General features: G+C 40.7%; 1 protein-coding gene across 2 annotated transcripts in view; it reads right to left on the reverse strand.

The window, feature by feature from the left end:
- LOC126278016 (sister chromatid cohesion protein PDS5 homolog B-B) overlaps positions 1-16,261 on the reverse strand; it is a 192,439-nt gene that overhangs the window by 166,251 nt on the left and 9,927 nt on the right. For both annotated transcript variants that reach the window (XM_049977727.1, XM_049977726.1), the window contains exons 4-6: positions 10,148-10,332; positions 9,531-9,738; positions 6,046-6,305 (exon numbers count right to left, since the gene is read on the reverse strand). In XM_049977727.1, the coding sequence (XP_049833684.1) occupies positions 6,046-6,305; positions 9,531-9,738; positions 10,148-10,332 (653 nt within the window). The remainder of the gene's footprint in view (positions 1-6,045; positions 6,306-9,530; positions 9,739-10,147; positions 10,333-16,261) is intronic.

Raw genomic sequence — 16,261 nt, forward strand, 5'->3', positions numbered from 1 at the left:
GTGTGCAAAAGTGATAATGCCATTGGCATTAGGGATGTTAGTATAAAGGGAGGTGGCATCAATAGTGATGAGCATGGCAACATGTGGTAAAGGAACAGGAACTGTGGAGAGTTGGAAGAAATGGTTGATACCTTTTGAATAGGTAGGTTGGCTGTGGGTAATAGGCTGAAGGTGATGTTCTATGAGAGCACAGATCCTCTCAGTGGCAGCACGTAACCGGCCACAATGGGGCATCCCGGATGGTTGAGTTTGTGGACTTTAGGAAACATGTAGAAGGTAGGAGTGCAGGGAGAGGTTGGGGTGAGGAGAGAGATTGACTCTGGCAAGAGGTTCTGAAATGGGCGATTTGAGGGGAGACTGGAGATCCTGATGGATTTCTGGGATGGGGCCACTATGGCAGGGTTTGTTGGTGGATGAATCTGACAGCTTGCGGAGTTCTTCTGTCCGGTAAACTTTGTGGTTCAGAGCCTTTGTCAACAGGTAGGATTATAAGATTGAGATCAGTTTTTAGGTGGTAAATTGCAGTTCTTTCTGCGGATGTAAGGTTAGTTTGCACATTGAGAAATTTGGGGAATGATGGTGAGGCACGCTTCCATGTTCAGAAATTCTGGAAAGTTAACAGGGGGTGATTTGGGAGCAGTGGAGGTGGGTCATAGTTGGATGGAGGAGTGAACTGAGTTAGACAGTGTTCGACAATGGTCTTGGTTGAGTCTAATTGTTAGGGTTGGTGGTGAAAAGGTGTTTCCACTCTAGGGACTGGGAAAAACATGTTTGGTGATCTTCACATCTGATGATGCAAATTGTGAACTTCTCCATGAATATTCTTCCCTTTGTGAATTTCATGCACATGGCTCTTTTATCATCTCATTTTCGTAAGTAAAGCTAATTTTGTTGCCTTACTCTCAAGCTCCAGCATTCTCCAGTTTACGGGCACCATTTTATAGAAACGGCTGGTTAGCTCTAGAGCCACCTTGTAGCAGTAGATTGTTGCTTGCACACAAGACACCTGAACGTATTGCACAATGCTGCTGCTTGTTTCTGGAGTGTAACATATGTGGGTCTCGATTGCTGTTGGTCACTTCTGATGCTTGCATAGGATGTGGCCTTAGGAATTAAGCAGAATAGTATACTTTACCTTGGGTCAAAGAAGAGCCAACCATACAGGAAGAAAATAAAACCAGCATTAGCATGTGAGATTTCAAAAACTCAGAAGAAAATTGCACGTAAAAAATTATACAGAAATTAACAACAGAGAAAACGTAAGCCAGTGGAGATGAAGCATACACCGTAGAGGAGAGTACAGAAATTAACAACAGAGAAAACGTAAGCCAGTGGTGATGAAGCATACACCGTAGAGGAGAGTACAGAAATTAACAAAAGAGAAAACGTAAGCCAGTGGTGATGAAGCATACACCGTAGAGGAGAGTACAGAAATTAACAAAAGAGAAAACGTAAGCCAGTGGTGATGAAGCATACACCGTAGAGGAGAGGTGGGGTGGGGTGGGAGAGGGTAGGAGAGAGAGGGAGAGGGGGGAGGAGGAAAGAGAAAGAGAAAGAGAGAGAGAGAGAGAGAGAGAGAGTCGAATCAGAAAATAAGTAGGGCAAAAAGGGAAAATAGTAAGTAAACAAATTTTAATCATGAGACTGTAAAAGAAACAAGATAGGACAGAGGGGCAGGGAGGGTGCAGAGAATATCAACAACAGACATCATTAGCCAAAGCAGACACACAGTTCAGTCATCTTGCCAACACACAAAACATGTCCTGTCGTTTATGGCATATGACATTTCAAATGCACAATAATTCCTATCAGCAATATGGCTGCAGTAGGTAGCACTATGCAACTTGTGTGTCAGTCACCATAATGCAAGGAAATTACTCATACAGCAAATCAGAACGTTGAGCCTAAATGCCAAAATTCATTTTCTACAAGAATAATCAGTTTTTGAAAATACAATTGGTTAGATAAAAAAATCCCCCCCCCCCCCCTCACGGACCACGGACCTTGCCGTTGGTGGGGAGGTTTGCGTGCCTCAGCGATACAGATAGGTGCAACCACAACGGAGGGGTATCTGTTGAGAGGCCAGACAAATGTGTGGTTCCTGAAGAGGGGCAGCAGTCTTTTCTGTAGTTGCAGGGGCAACAGCCTGGATGATTGACTGATTTGGCCTTGTAACACTAACCAAAACGGCCTTGCTGTTGTGGTACTGTGAACGGCTGAAAGCAAGGGGAAACTACGGCTGTAATTTTTCCCGAGGGCATGCAGCTTTACTGTATGGTTAAATGATGATGGCATCCTCTTGGGTAAAATATTCCGGAGGTAACATAGTCCCCCATTCAGATATCCGGGTGGGGACTACTCAGGAGGACGTTGTTATCAGATGAAAGATAACTGGCATTCTACAGATCGGAGCATGGAATGTCAGATCTCTTAATCGGGCAGGTAGGTTAGAAAATTTAAAAAGGGAAATGGGTAGGTTAAAGTTAGATATAGTGGGAATTAGTGACGTTCGGTGGCAGGAGGAACAACGACTTCTGGTCAGGTGACTACAGGATCATAAATACAAAATCGAATAGGTGTAATGCAGGAGTAGGTTTAATAATTAACAAAAAAAAAAAATATATGAGTGCGAGTAAGCTACTACAAACAGCATAGTGAACACATTGAGGCTAAGATAGATACAAAGCCCATGCCTACCACAGTAGTACAAGTTTATATGCCAACTAGCTCTGCAGATAACAAAAAAAATTGAAGAAATGTATGATGAAATACAAGAAATTATTCAGATAGTGAAGGGAGATGAAAATTTAATAGTCATGGGTGACTGGAATTCGACAGTAGGAAAAGGGAGAGAAGGAAACGTAGTAGATGAATATGCACTGGGGGGAAGAAATGAAAGAGGAAGCCGCCTGGTAGAATTTTGCACAGAGCACAACATAATCATAGCTAACACTTGGTTGAAGAATCATAAAAGAAGGTTGTATACATGGAAAAAGCCTGGAGATACTGACAGGTTTCAGATCGATTATATAATGGTAAGACAGAGATTTAGGAACCAAGTTTTAAATTGTAGGATATTTCCAGGGGCAGATGTGGACTCTGGCCACAATCTATTGGTTATGAACTGTAGATTAAAACTGAAGAAACTGCAAAAATGTGGGAATTTAAGGAGATGGGACCTGGATAAACTGACTAAACCAGAGGTTGTACAGAGTTTCAAGCAGAGCATAAGGGAACAATTGACAGGAATGAGGGAAAGAAATACAGTAGAAGACGAATGGGTAGCTCTGAGAGATGAAGTAGTGAAGGCAGCAGAGGATAAAGTATGTAAAAAGACGAGGGCTGCTAGAAATCCTTGGGTAACAGAAGAAATAGTGAACTTAATTGATGAAAATAGAAAATATAAAAATGCAGTAAATGAAGCAGGCAAAAAGGAATACAAACATCTCAAAAGTGAGATTGACAGGAAGTGCAAAATGGCTAAGCATGGATGGCTAGAAGACAAATGTAAGGATGTAGAGGCTTATCTCATGAGGGGTAAGATAGATACTGCCTACAGGGAAATTAAAGGGACCTTCGAAGAGAAGAGAACCACTTGCATGAATATCAAGAGCTCAGATGGAAACCCAGTTCTAAGCAAAGAAGGGAAGGCAGCAAGGTGGAAGGAGTTTATAGAGGGTCTATACAAGGGCGATGTACTTGAGGACAATATTATGGAAATGGAAGAGGATGTAGATGAAGATGAAATGGGAGATATGATACTGTGTGAAGAGTTCGACAGATCACTGAATGATCTGAGTTGAAAAAGGCCCCAGTAGACAACATTCCATTAGACCTACTGACAACCTTGGGAGAGCCAGTCCTGACAAAACTATACCATCTGGTGAGCAAGATGTATGAGACAGGCGAAATACCCTCAGACTTCAAGAAGAATATAATAATTCCAATCCCAAAGAAAGCAGGTGTTGACAGATGTGAAAATTACCAAACTATCAGTTTAATAAGTCACAGCTGCAAGATACTAACACGAATTCTTTACAAACGAATGGAAAAACTAGTAGAAATCGACCTCGGGGAAGATCATTTGGATTCCGTAGAAATATTGGAACACATGAGGCAATACTGACCCATCGACTTATCTTAGAAGCTAGATTAATCAAAGGCAAACCTACGTTTCTAGCATTTGTAGACTTAAAGAATGCTTTTGACAATGTTGACTGGAATACTCGCTTTCAAATTCCGAAGGTGGTAGGGGTAAAATACAGGGAGCTAAAGGCTATTTACAATTTGTACAGAAACCAGATGGCAGTTATAAAAGTCGAGGGACACGAAAGTGAAGCAGTGGTTGGGAAGGGAGTGAGACAGGGTTGTAGCCTGTCCCCGATGTTATTCAATCTGTATATTGAGCAAGCAGTGAAGGAAAAAAAAAAGAAAAATTCAGAGTAGGTATTAAAATCCATGGAGAAGAAATAAAAACTTTGAGGTTCGTCGATGACATTGTAATTCTGTCAGAGACAGCAAAGGACTTGGAAAAGCAATTGAACGGAATGGATAGTGTCCTGAAAGGAGGATATAAGATGAACATCAACAAAAGCAAAACAAGGATAATGGAATGTAGTCGAATTAAGTCGGGTGATGCTGAGGGAATTAGATTAGGAAATGAGACACTTAAAGTAGTAAAGGAGTTTTGCTATTTGGGGAGCACAATATCTGACTATGGCCGAAGTAGGGAGGATATAAAGTGTAGACTGGCAATGGCAAGGAAAGCGTTTCTGAAGAAGAGAAATTTGTTAACATCGAGTATAGATGTAAGTGTCAGGAAGTCGTTTCTGAAAGTATTTGTGTGGAGTGTAGCCATGTATGGAAGTGAAACATGGACGATAAATGGTTTGGACAAGAACAGAATAGAAGCTTCTGAAATGTGGTGCTACAGAAGAATGCTGAAGAGTAGATCGGTAGATCACATAACTAATAAGAGGTATTGAATAGAATTTGGGAGAAGAGGAGTTTGTGGCACAACTTGACTAGAAGAAGGGATTGGTTGGTAGGACATGTTCTGAGGCATCAAGGGATCACCAATTTAGTATTGGAGGGCAGCGTGGAGGGTAAAAATCGCAGAGGGAGACCAAGCAGATTCAGAAGGATGTAGGTTGCAGTAGTTACTGTGAGATGAAGAAGCTTGCATAGGATAGAGTAGCATGGAGAGCTGCATCAAACCAGTCTCAGGACTGAAGACAACAACAACAACAACAACAACAACAACAGATAAAAAATCTACTCACCAAATTGTGGCAGGAGAAACACATGTAAAAGTTAAGAAACTATGCAAGCTTTCGGAGGCATTAGCTCTGTATTCTGGCATAAGGGCTGAAGGCCGAGGAAGAGGGATGAAACCAAAGGACTGGAGAGATGTAGTGAATATATACAATTCTGGAAAAGTTGCCCAGCTTCAGGTCAGGAGTAACTTTAAAAATGGGATGAGAAGGAAAGACTGATTGTTGAGTTCCCAACAATCAATCTTTCCTACTAATCCCATCCAGTAAGTCTGCCTGACCTGGGGTTCTGGTTGACTTTTGCATAACTTTACTTGTTCCCTAAGTCTCACCATTCCTTTTCTTTCATCTCTCTTCCTTGCACTTCAACCCTTATGCCAGAAGAAGGAGCCTCCGACTCTGAAAGCTTGCACATTTTCTTAACTTATTACGTGTTCTCTCCTTTCGCCACTTGGTGAGCAGATTTTCTATCTATCCAATTGTATTAAAAAATTAATTTTCTGCCTTTCATTAATGAACCCACTACTTGGGGAAAAAAGCGAGTAGGATCTCATCTGGAGTAATGTTCTTTCCTTATAATTTATGACATTATTTGCCTGAAAATTGTTTCATTACCACTAACTAGCACTCAGTGTGCATAAAAATGAAAAAGTACATACTCTTTCTAAATATAAGGTTAACTACAAGAGACAAAAGGCAACTCCATGTAACTGAAGTTTAGTAAATATGCACTTAAAATGAATTTGGATGAGACAAGAAGTAGAGAGTATACCTCCCAAGGAATGCCCTCCAGAGTTGAGTATGGTGACGTGCAAGATTTGAGTCACGCTCGCTGAACATCCGTGCTAACAGAGAAACAGCACCTAACCGTTCAGACTCCTGACTGCTTTTCAGCTTGCACTCCAACTGTGGGAGTACTGCAAGTAACACACTCGGGCATATATGGTTCAGTTCATATATGAGATCATAAACTTTTCCACAAATCTCCAACTGCTTTTCTTCTTTCCCCAGAATGAGCACGTGGTTGAAAAACTGCAATTAAGAGAAATACAATACATAAAAGTTATTTACATCAAAATAACTATATCTGCAATGACCTATCAATATGATACAAAAACGGTGATGCCTAAAACAAAGGAAATAAGATTTACAGCTTAACATTTTGCCGATGAAATGGTCATCATGGATAGTGCACAAATTTTAGAAAAGGAAATAACCCCTAAAGAAGCATCTTCACTTTTGCTGGAACCTTAAGTGCAAAGCAATATCAACAATGTTGAGAAACAAAATATTTTATGCAAGAGTAATCTATCGTAAGCTCTCTCTTACTAGAAAGATTGTGTGATACACGGGACAATAAGGATTGTGAATTTAATTGCTTAATATATTATAGCATTTATTGCAAATGTATTAATATATTATAGCATTTATTGTAAATGTAAGGGCCTTTCCTTGTTAAATTGCCTAATTTTGGAACATTTTCCTGCTCAACTGTTACCGATTTCAATGAAATTTTATGTGAACATTCGCACATGTCTTCAATGAACACTGAGACAGTTTAACATTTATTGATGCAATACTGGCCAAGATATAGTCACTTGTTTGACTTCATATGCAACTTTGCACAGAGTGAGCATGAGTTTCTGGCAACATTCAGCTGTTATATCGCAGGTAATATTTCGTTGAAAGAAATTTGTGTGTTCTCTTAAGAAGAAAAATAAAAGAATTTTATGTGCTATATTCAGCCAGAAAATTTTAGGCAAAATAACCCAAAAAATCAGAAGTCAACAAAATTTCTAAGTCTGGCCTCTTACGTCTCAGGTACCAAAGGTATGACGAATGAAACACTTGGCATGCACCAAGCTAACTACACAAGATTCTCAAATATAAAATTTAATTTACATACCACTTTCCAATGCTAAATAAATGAAGTGCAGAAGTTGAAGATTTTGTAAAAAGGTAAAAAAATGCGATGTTTTCACCTGATTTTGCAAAAAATTATGTTCTACAAAACTTTTCCAAGTGGCCTCATTAGAAGTATCATGGTTGTAACTGTAAAAATAAAAATGCATTTGATAATCCAGTGCAGTCAGATTTGGGAGCAGAAATCGTGGCAAGGAAAAAATGCAAGCTTCAACATTCATTCATAGAGCTCACAGAGAAAACAAATGCTGAGTGTGAAACTTATATGCAACAGCTCAGTAGCACAAGGATGTGGAATACAAAATTTCATTCGCCTACTATTTTCAATAGTTTAATAGTTTACATATTTGACAACAATACATTGTTCTGAAGGAGACTGGTTTTGAAATGTTGACAGAAGACAGTATTTATAAAAGTTTCCAATACATCCTATTTTTAAAAAAAGTCGTCCTGCCACCAAATCTGTAGACTACTGGATAACAGTAGGTGAATGAAATTTTGTGTTTATCATCCCTATGCTACCAAGCCACTGTGTATTAATGTTCTGTTCAGCATTTGTTTACTCAATTATATATAGGGATCCGAAGTCTACCCTTTTTTCCATGACATGATTTTCGTGCCAGCTCCAATTCAATTTATTTAGCATTGTCAGCCCACGACGGATAATCAAGAATAGTTTTTTCTTTGCAGTTAAAACCATGGTCTTTCTAACAGGCTCAGTTTGTAAAGTTTTGTAGAACATATCCTGTTGCAAAATCAGGTCGAACATTCCACATTTTTGACCTTTTTACAAATTCTTCAATTAATTTGTTCAGTACTCAAAAGGGGTATTTAATAAACAAAATTTTGTATTTACGACACTTGTGTTGTTAGATTACTACATGCCAAGTTTCACAGTCATCATGCTTTTAGCCAAATTTTATGTTTTTTTGACACTAATTTTTTCAGGCAATTCTGTCAAAAATTTCCCAGCTGAATGTGGCTCGTAAGATTCATTTCATTATTATTCTTAAGACAACAAAAGTTGTACAAGATAGCCATATTTCATTCTTTACAACAAATTATTGTCCAAGATAACAGCTTGAAGTCACCAGAAATACATGCTCGCTCTGTACAGTCGCGCATGGAATCAAACGAGTAACTATATCTTGGCCTCTGTTGCGTTGGTAGTCGGTTAACTTTACCAATATTCATTGGAGACATGTGCGAATGTTCATATAAAATTTCAGCTAAACCTTTCATGGTCTTGCAGAGAGGCCTTGGTGGGTTGATATGGAATGACCTGAAACATATTTATCCAGATCCATTTGGGAGCAGTAGCACACATACTGTGACAACAAATATACAAGAAAAAATTACTTAATTCAGACATATCACAAAGTCTGCCTAACATATATCCCAACACAAAACGTCAAATGAAAGAGTCATAACACGCAACTATTCCACTTATAGTCAGTTTACTTCACTGGCTGATCTCATCATTAACAGATACATCAAGTCTCTGATAGTTGCAGGACTCAGCTGTTCTATACTGCATGACAAATTAAACACATTTCAGTCATCTAGTTTCCAAACTTATTTTATTTGGCTACCAGTTTCAGCGTTTTACTATGCCATCTTCAGACCCCTGAATGACGAGCAGGGAGACTCTACCTCGGTTCTGATCAAAACAGGGGCCAGCAACACTGATATCTGCAGATTTTTGCTATAGTGATCACTGCAACCATCATCTGCCAACTCAGGCTCAGAGCTGGTAGATGATGGTTGAAGTTATCGCTATAGCAAAAATCTACTAATACCAGTAAGGCTGGCAGCTGTTTTGATCAGAACCGATAATGAATTTTCCTACACATCGATCAGAGGCCTGAAGATGATGTAATAATATGCTAAAACTGGTAGCTAAATAAAATAAGTTTGGAAACTAGATGGCAGATAGGTGTTTAATTTGACATCCCTTAGCAGATACAGCTTAACAGAATGAAATGGCAGTTTATTTCACAGTGTGGGGCTCAATCCAGAATTTAAGGTTTTATTAGTTCATCACTAGTGGACAGAAAACTATTTTTCTGAAGTTCAGGATTTACTGTTTCAGATTAAAAAGTCTAGACAGCAATGAGTCAGAAGTTCGGGGATATCAAGTAACAGGTAATCTAACTTCACTGAAATATTATTCACAATATGTCAGTCAGTCTCCTAGCAAAAAAAATGAAGGTAGAACGTTACACCAACCTCAGTTACAGACAGTACATTATTTATTTTTACTTAAAAATATGTATCAACATTTACAAATATAACTATCAAGTAGTAAAAAAACAATGTGGTCTTTAAACTTACAGTCTGAATGTATGGTTCCAGTGTATCACTACATTTAATTACCAACTCCTTAGCCAAAAGGTATGCGTTCTTTCGTTGAGTCTTATTTGGTTCCACAATGTTCATAAGTATAATATTCAGGAGCTCATTAGAGACCAAATCTGACTCAGTAATAAGAGGACATAGTACATCCAGCATAAAGCTCTTCACTTTACCAGAGTGTTCATCACTACAAGAGAAAACCATCCTGATATAATACAAGCATTTTTGAACTATATAAGTTTCAAAATAAATAAAAAATATTAAACAAATTTAATACTTTAGTTGTTCTTAGTATTTGTAAGAAAAGTTAATATTTAATTTCAGTTATATTAATGTGAAACTTATGTTGCAATCCAAACAATTCTGTTTACATGTAAAGGTGTGACTAATTACTGTATATTTCGCAACAGAAAATACACGAAGTTACGCTAATATACATAAAATACTGTAAAGCTACTTACTAACACAAAACATAGTTTTCTGTTGTTTCTTAAAATGTATAGAACTCAACAATACAGCCAAATTGGCCTAAACACTACAAAGAGATATAACAAAATTTATTTTGATCCTTACATTCTAAATGACTTGGCACTTACTTGACAATTCTGAACATAAGTGAGAAAAGTTTACAAAATATTTCTTGGCAGTCATCCAACTCAAAACACATGTTAAATGACTTGACGTATGCCAAATTCTCCAAAAGATAAAAATAGCGCTTGAAAGCAGGATCTTTTGGATCTTTCAATCCTGACAACTGCTTTATAAGGAATAAGAAGATTGTCTGAAAATAACAGAATACAACATGTTATGGCCTTCAGTGTGTATATTCATTTCCTACTCTTCCTAAAAGTACACTTAAAATTGTATTACACAGCAACACTTTGGTTGTGTACAAAAAAAATGAAATGAAAATTAAATGCAATTCATACATAAACAAGACAAAAACACAAAGGCATGACATATTTTGTAACCATAATATCACAAAAGAACTCTGTGCAATAGTTTCACAATGGAGAAATTTAAAATAAATGTTCAACGGTGAGTTGTTGATAAGCTCAAGAGCAGACAGAGAGATCATACACAATTACCAGAATAAAATATTTTAAATAAAAGAATGGTGGAACTGTATAACTACGCTAAACTTAACCCAGCAGCACAAATAACACATTCAGCACAAAACAGACATAAATACAACGCAAAACTACGAGAGTTGAATGAAAAGTAATGCCTCCAACTTCATTAATTGGGTTTGGATGGGAATATTTCAACAAATCAAATGCAGAAATAATCCTTAGAATGTGGTCTTTGATTACCAATATTCACTTTTCCACATAGTCACCAGCCAATTGGATAAATATCTGCCAATGATGAACAAGTTTACTGAAGCAATCACGGAAGAAGTTGACACTGTTTCCGCAACCACCGTCTCACAGTTCTCTCGACGTCTTCATCAGAAGGGTAATGATGTCCCCGCAGATCATTTTTCATTAGATGGAAGTCAGATGGTGCTAAATCTGGACAATACGGAGGATGATAATATTCTTCTCGGGTATGGAGCCGGATCATAATGTCTTCATGACACAATATTTCCGCGGTCCAACTGGCCGCCATCTTCAGGTGAGAGTGCTGGTGCACGATCTCGCCGGAACTGACTTCCCAGCGCAAGCGGTGGCCCCTATATAGGCTGCAGAAGACCCACAACACGTGCGCGGGAAGGTGCCGTAACCGCCCTCTAGCGCAGTAGACATACCCCGCCGCCAGTGATGGAAAGAGGCGTAATCAAGATATCGCTGTCAAAAATTAAAAAATTAAAATAAATAAAAATTTTATTCTGACGATAGAACCACAGACCGTTGTTTTTTAATGTCAGATAACACTGGGTCCCAAGTCTTACTTAAAAGAAAACCCTTGTCTCTATTAATAAGATTGTCAGATAACCGAATCTCAAGGGATTCTTTTAAAATACAGTCCCAATAGCAAGATGCAGGGGCAACCATTTGTGTCTCGTCATATAGTATTCTGTGTCCCTCGGTGAGACAGTGTTCCGCCACTGCAGACTTCTCAGGTTGAAGCAGCCTTGTGTGCCGCTGATGCTCAACACATCGCTCCTGAATGGTCCAGATTGTCTGACCAATATAAGTCTTTCCACAGTGGCAAGGGATCTTGCACACACCGGGCTTCCTCAAACCCAAGTCATCCTTAACAGAGCCAAGGAGCGCTCTAATCTTCGCTGGCGGACGAAAAATACTTTTGATGTGATATCTTTTCAGAATCCTTCCTATCTTCGAGGAAATGCTCCCAGCAAAAGGCAGAAAAGCTAACAATTTGCAGGTATCTTCCGGTGGTTCAGGTGAAGGTCCAAACTGGAAAGCATGACGGATCTGTTTATCTGTATAGCCATTCTGCTTGAACACAATCTTAAGATGGTCCAATTCTTGTGTCAAACTTTCTCCATCTGAAATGGCATAAGCTCTTTTCACCAACGTCCGCAGGACCCCCATACGCTGGAACGATGGATGACAGCTAGAAGCATGTAAGTAACGGTCCGTGTGCGTAGGCTTTCGATAAACGCTGTGTCCCAGTGTCCCATCATCCTTTCTGTACACCAGAACATCCAGAAACGGAAGCTTTCCATCTCCATGGTAAATTTGATGCTAGGATGCAGGGAATTGAAATGATCTCGGAGGCGGTCCAGAGCTTCTCTCCCATGAGGCCACACCATAAACGTATCGTCAACGAACCTCCAAGGTTGGTTTTAAGGACGCCGTCTTCAGCGCCATGTCCTCAAAATCTTCCATAAAAAGATTGGCGACTATTGGGGACAAAGGGCTCCCCATAGCCACTCCGTCAGTCTGTTCAAAATATTTGTCATTGAATAAAATGTACGTCGACGTTAACACGTGGCGACAAAGCCTGGTTGTTTCCTCATCCAGTTTCTCACCAATTAATTGCAAGGATTCTTCCAGAGGAACCCGGGTAAAAAGCGACACGACAACAAAGGACACAAGCAAATCCCAGCGACTAAGAGACAAGGACTTCAATCTCTGAATAAACACCATAGAATTGGAAATGTGATGTTCGCATTTACCGACATGAGGGCCAAGAACAGATGCTAAATACTTGGCTAGATTGTAGGTAGGAGCACCCAAATTACTCACGATCGGACGAAGCGGGACCGCTTTCTTATGAATCTTGGGTAGACCGTATAATCTCGGTGGCACGGCAGCACCAGGACGAAGTTTTTTGAGAACGTCGTCAGGTAAAGAACTCTTCTTCAACAGTGAAAGCGTCTTCCGTTTTATCCGTTCAGTTGGGTCGTCCTGCAATGTTCTGTATGCTGAGTCTTCAAGTAAGAGATCCATCTTTCCCAGATAGTCATCACGTGACAGAAGAACAGTTGCGTTGCCTTTGTCCGCTGGTAGAACTATCAGATCTTCGTCTTCTCTAATGGACCGGACGGATGCCCTTTCGAGAGAGGAGATGTTACTCCGTGGAGGCGGCGCCCGCCGCAATGTATGTGAGACCTCTTGCCTAATCTCTTCAGCTTGATCCTGCGAAAAGCTGGACACTGCTTGTACGACTGCGCAGATGAATTCGGTGATAGGCACATTTCTCGGTGTAGGGGCAAAATTCAGGCCTTTCTCCAACACTGACAGCGTGGCGTCGTCCAATTCTTTACTCGTGAGGTTAATCACTGTCCGTATATGGGTGTCGTCATCAGATATCATGGGTTGATAACAAAGCCGTTGAAACTTTGAAGACTGTTTCTTGACGGCGCTCCTATGCGTCCAATCTGATAGTGCCCAAGAAGAACTATCCACCCATTCCCAAGATGCATCCGACAGCAGCGACGATAACTCCAAGTGCAAGAAAAGTAAATCCTTGGATATGAGATCCAGTTGTCTTCGAGTGAAGCGAATGCGCTCCTTGACCAAGGCGAAACTGGCACGCTTCTTGATGTTGTTGGCCGTTTTCGTATCAATAAAATGCACAAATCTAGCAAACTTAGGTATTACTCTTCCATCACAGCATATCAGCAAAAAGGCGAGGGCACTCAGCAACTTGTCTTTTTTCCTACAAAGTTTATCAAACTTCTTCACAAGTTCCACCATCTCCTCCCCGAAGAGGTTTCTGATGTGACTACGAAGGCTTTCCTGGCGTAATAATTGATAATATTCTTCTCGGGTATGCAGCCGGATCATAACGTCTTCATGACACAATATTTCCGCGGTCCAACTGGCCGCCATCTTCAGGTGAGAGTGCTGGTGCACGATCTCGCCGGAACTGACTTCCCAGCGCAAGTGGCGGCCCCTATATAGGCTGCAGAAGACCCACAACGCGTGCGCGAGAAGGTGCCGTAACCGCCCTCTAGCGCAGTAGACATACCCCGCCGCCAGTGATGGAAAGAGGCGTAATCGAGATATCGCTGTCAAAAATTAAAAAATAAAAATAAATAAAAATTTTATTCCGACGATAGAACCACAGACTGTTGTTTTTTAATGTCAGATAACACTGGGTCCCAAGCCTTACTTAAAAGAAAACCCTTGTCTCTATTAATAAGATTGTCAGATAACCGAAACTCTATGGATTCTTTTAAAATACAGTCCCAATAGCGAGATGCTATTAATAGAGACAAGGGTTTTCTTTTAAGTAAGACTTGGGACCCAGTGTTATCTGACATTAAAAAACAACGGTCTGTAGTACTATCGTCGGAATAAAATTTTTATTTATTTTTATTTTTTAATTTTTGACAGCGATATCTCGATTACGCCTCTTTCCATCACTGGCGGCGGGGTATGTCTACTGCGCTAGAGAGCGGTTACGGCAACTTCTCGCGCACGTGTTGTGGGTCTTCTGCGGCCTATATAGGGGACACCGCTTGCGCTGGGAAGTCAGTTCCGGCAAGATCGTGCACCAGCACTCTCACCTAAAAATGGCGGCCAGTTGGCCTGCGGAAATATTGTGTCATGAAGACGTTATGATCCGGCTGCATACCCGAGAAGAATATCATCAATTATTACACTGGAAAAGCCTTCGTAGTCACATCAGAAACCTCTACGGGGAGGAGATGGTGGAACTTGTGAAAAAGTTTGATAAACTTTGTAGGAAAAAAGGCAAGTTGCTGAGTGCCCTCGCCTTTTTGCTGAGATGCCGTGATGGAAGAGTAATACCTAAGTTTGTTAGATTTGTGCATTTTATTGATACGAAAATGGCCAACAACATCAAGAAGCGTCCCAGTTTCGCCTTGGTCAAGGAGCGCATTCGCTTCACTCGAAGACAACTGGATCTCATATCCAAGGATTTACTTTTCTTGCACTTGGAGTTATCGTCGCTGCTGTCGGATGCATCTTGGGAATGGGTGGATAGTTCTTCTTGGGCACTATCAGATTGGACGCATAGGAGCGCCGTCAAGAAACAGTCTTCAAAGTTTCAACGGCTTTGTTCTCAACCCATGATATCTGATGACGACACCCGTATACGGACAGTGATTAACCTCACGAGTAAAGAATTGGACGACGCCACGCTGTCAGTGTTGGAGAAAGGCCTGAATTTTGCCCCTACACCGAGGAATGTGCCTATCACCGAATTCATCTGCGCAGTCGAACAAGCAGTGACCAGCTTTTCGCAGGATCAAGCTGAAGAGATTAGGCAAGAGGTCTCACATACATTGCGGCGGGCGCCGCCTCCACGGAGTAACATCTCCTCTCTCGAAAGGGCATCCGTCCGGTCCATTAGAGAAGACGAAGATCTGATAGTTCTACCTGTGGACAAAGGCAACGCAACTGTTCTTCTGTCATGTGATGATTATCTGGGAAAGATGGATCTCTTACTTGAAGACTCAGCATACAGAACATTGCAGGACGACACAACTGAACGGATAAAACGGAAGACGCTTTCACTGTTGAAGAAGAGTTCTTTACCTGACGACGTTCTCAAACAACTTCGTCCTGGTGCTGCCGTGCCACCGAGATTATACAGTCTACCCAAGATTCATAAGAAAGGGGTCCCGCTTCGTCCGATCGTGAGTAATTTGGGTGCTCCTACCTACAATCTAGCCAAGTATTTAGCATCTGTTCTTGGCCCTCATGTCGGTAAATGCGAACATCACATTTCCAATTCTATGGTGTTTATTCAGAGATTGAAGTCCTTGTCTCTTAGTCCCTGGGATTTGCTTGTGTCCTTTGTTGTCGTGTCGCTTTTTACCCGGGTTTCTCTGGAAGAATCCTTGCAATTAATTGGTGAGAAACTGGATGAGGAAACAACCAGGCTTTGTCGCCACGTGTTAACGTCGACGTACATTTTATTCAATGACAAATATTTTGAACAGACTGACGGAGTGGCTATGGGGAGCCCTTTGTCCCCAATAGTCGCCAATCTTTTTATGGAAGATTTTGAGGACATGGCGCTGAAGACGGCGTCCTTAAAACCAACCTTGGAGGTTCGTTGACGATACGTTTATGGTGTGGCCTCATGGGAGAGAAGCTCTGGACCGCCTCCTAGATCATTTCAATTCCCTGCATCCTAGCATCAAATTTACCATGGAGATGGAAAGCTTCCGTTTCTGGATGTTCTGGTGTACAGAAATGATGATGGGACACTGGGACACAGCGTTTATCGAAAGCCTACGCACACGGACCGTTACTTACATGGTTCTAGCTGTCATCCATCGTTCCAGTGTACGGGGGTCCTGCGGACGTTGGCGAGAAGAG

The sequence above is a fragment of the Schistocerca gregaria genome, chromosome 6 (genome assembly GCF_023897955.1).
Source record: "Schistocerca gregaria isolate iqSchGreg1 chromosome 6, iqSchGreg1.2, whole genome shotgun sequence".
In the NCBI taxonomy this organism is placed as follows: domain Eukaryota; kingdom Metazoa; phylum Arthropoda; class Insecta; order Orthoptera; family Acrididae; genus Schistocerca; species Schistocerca gregaria.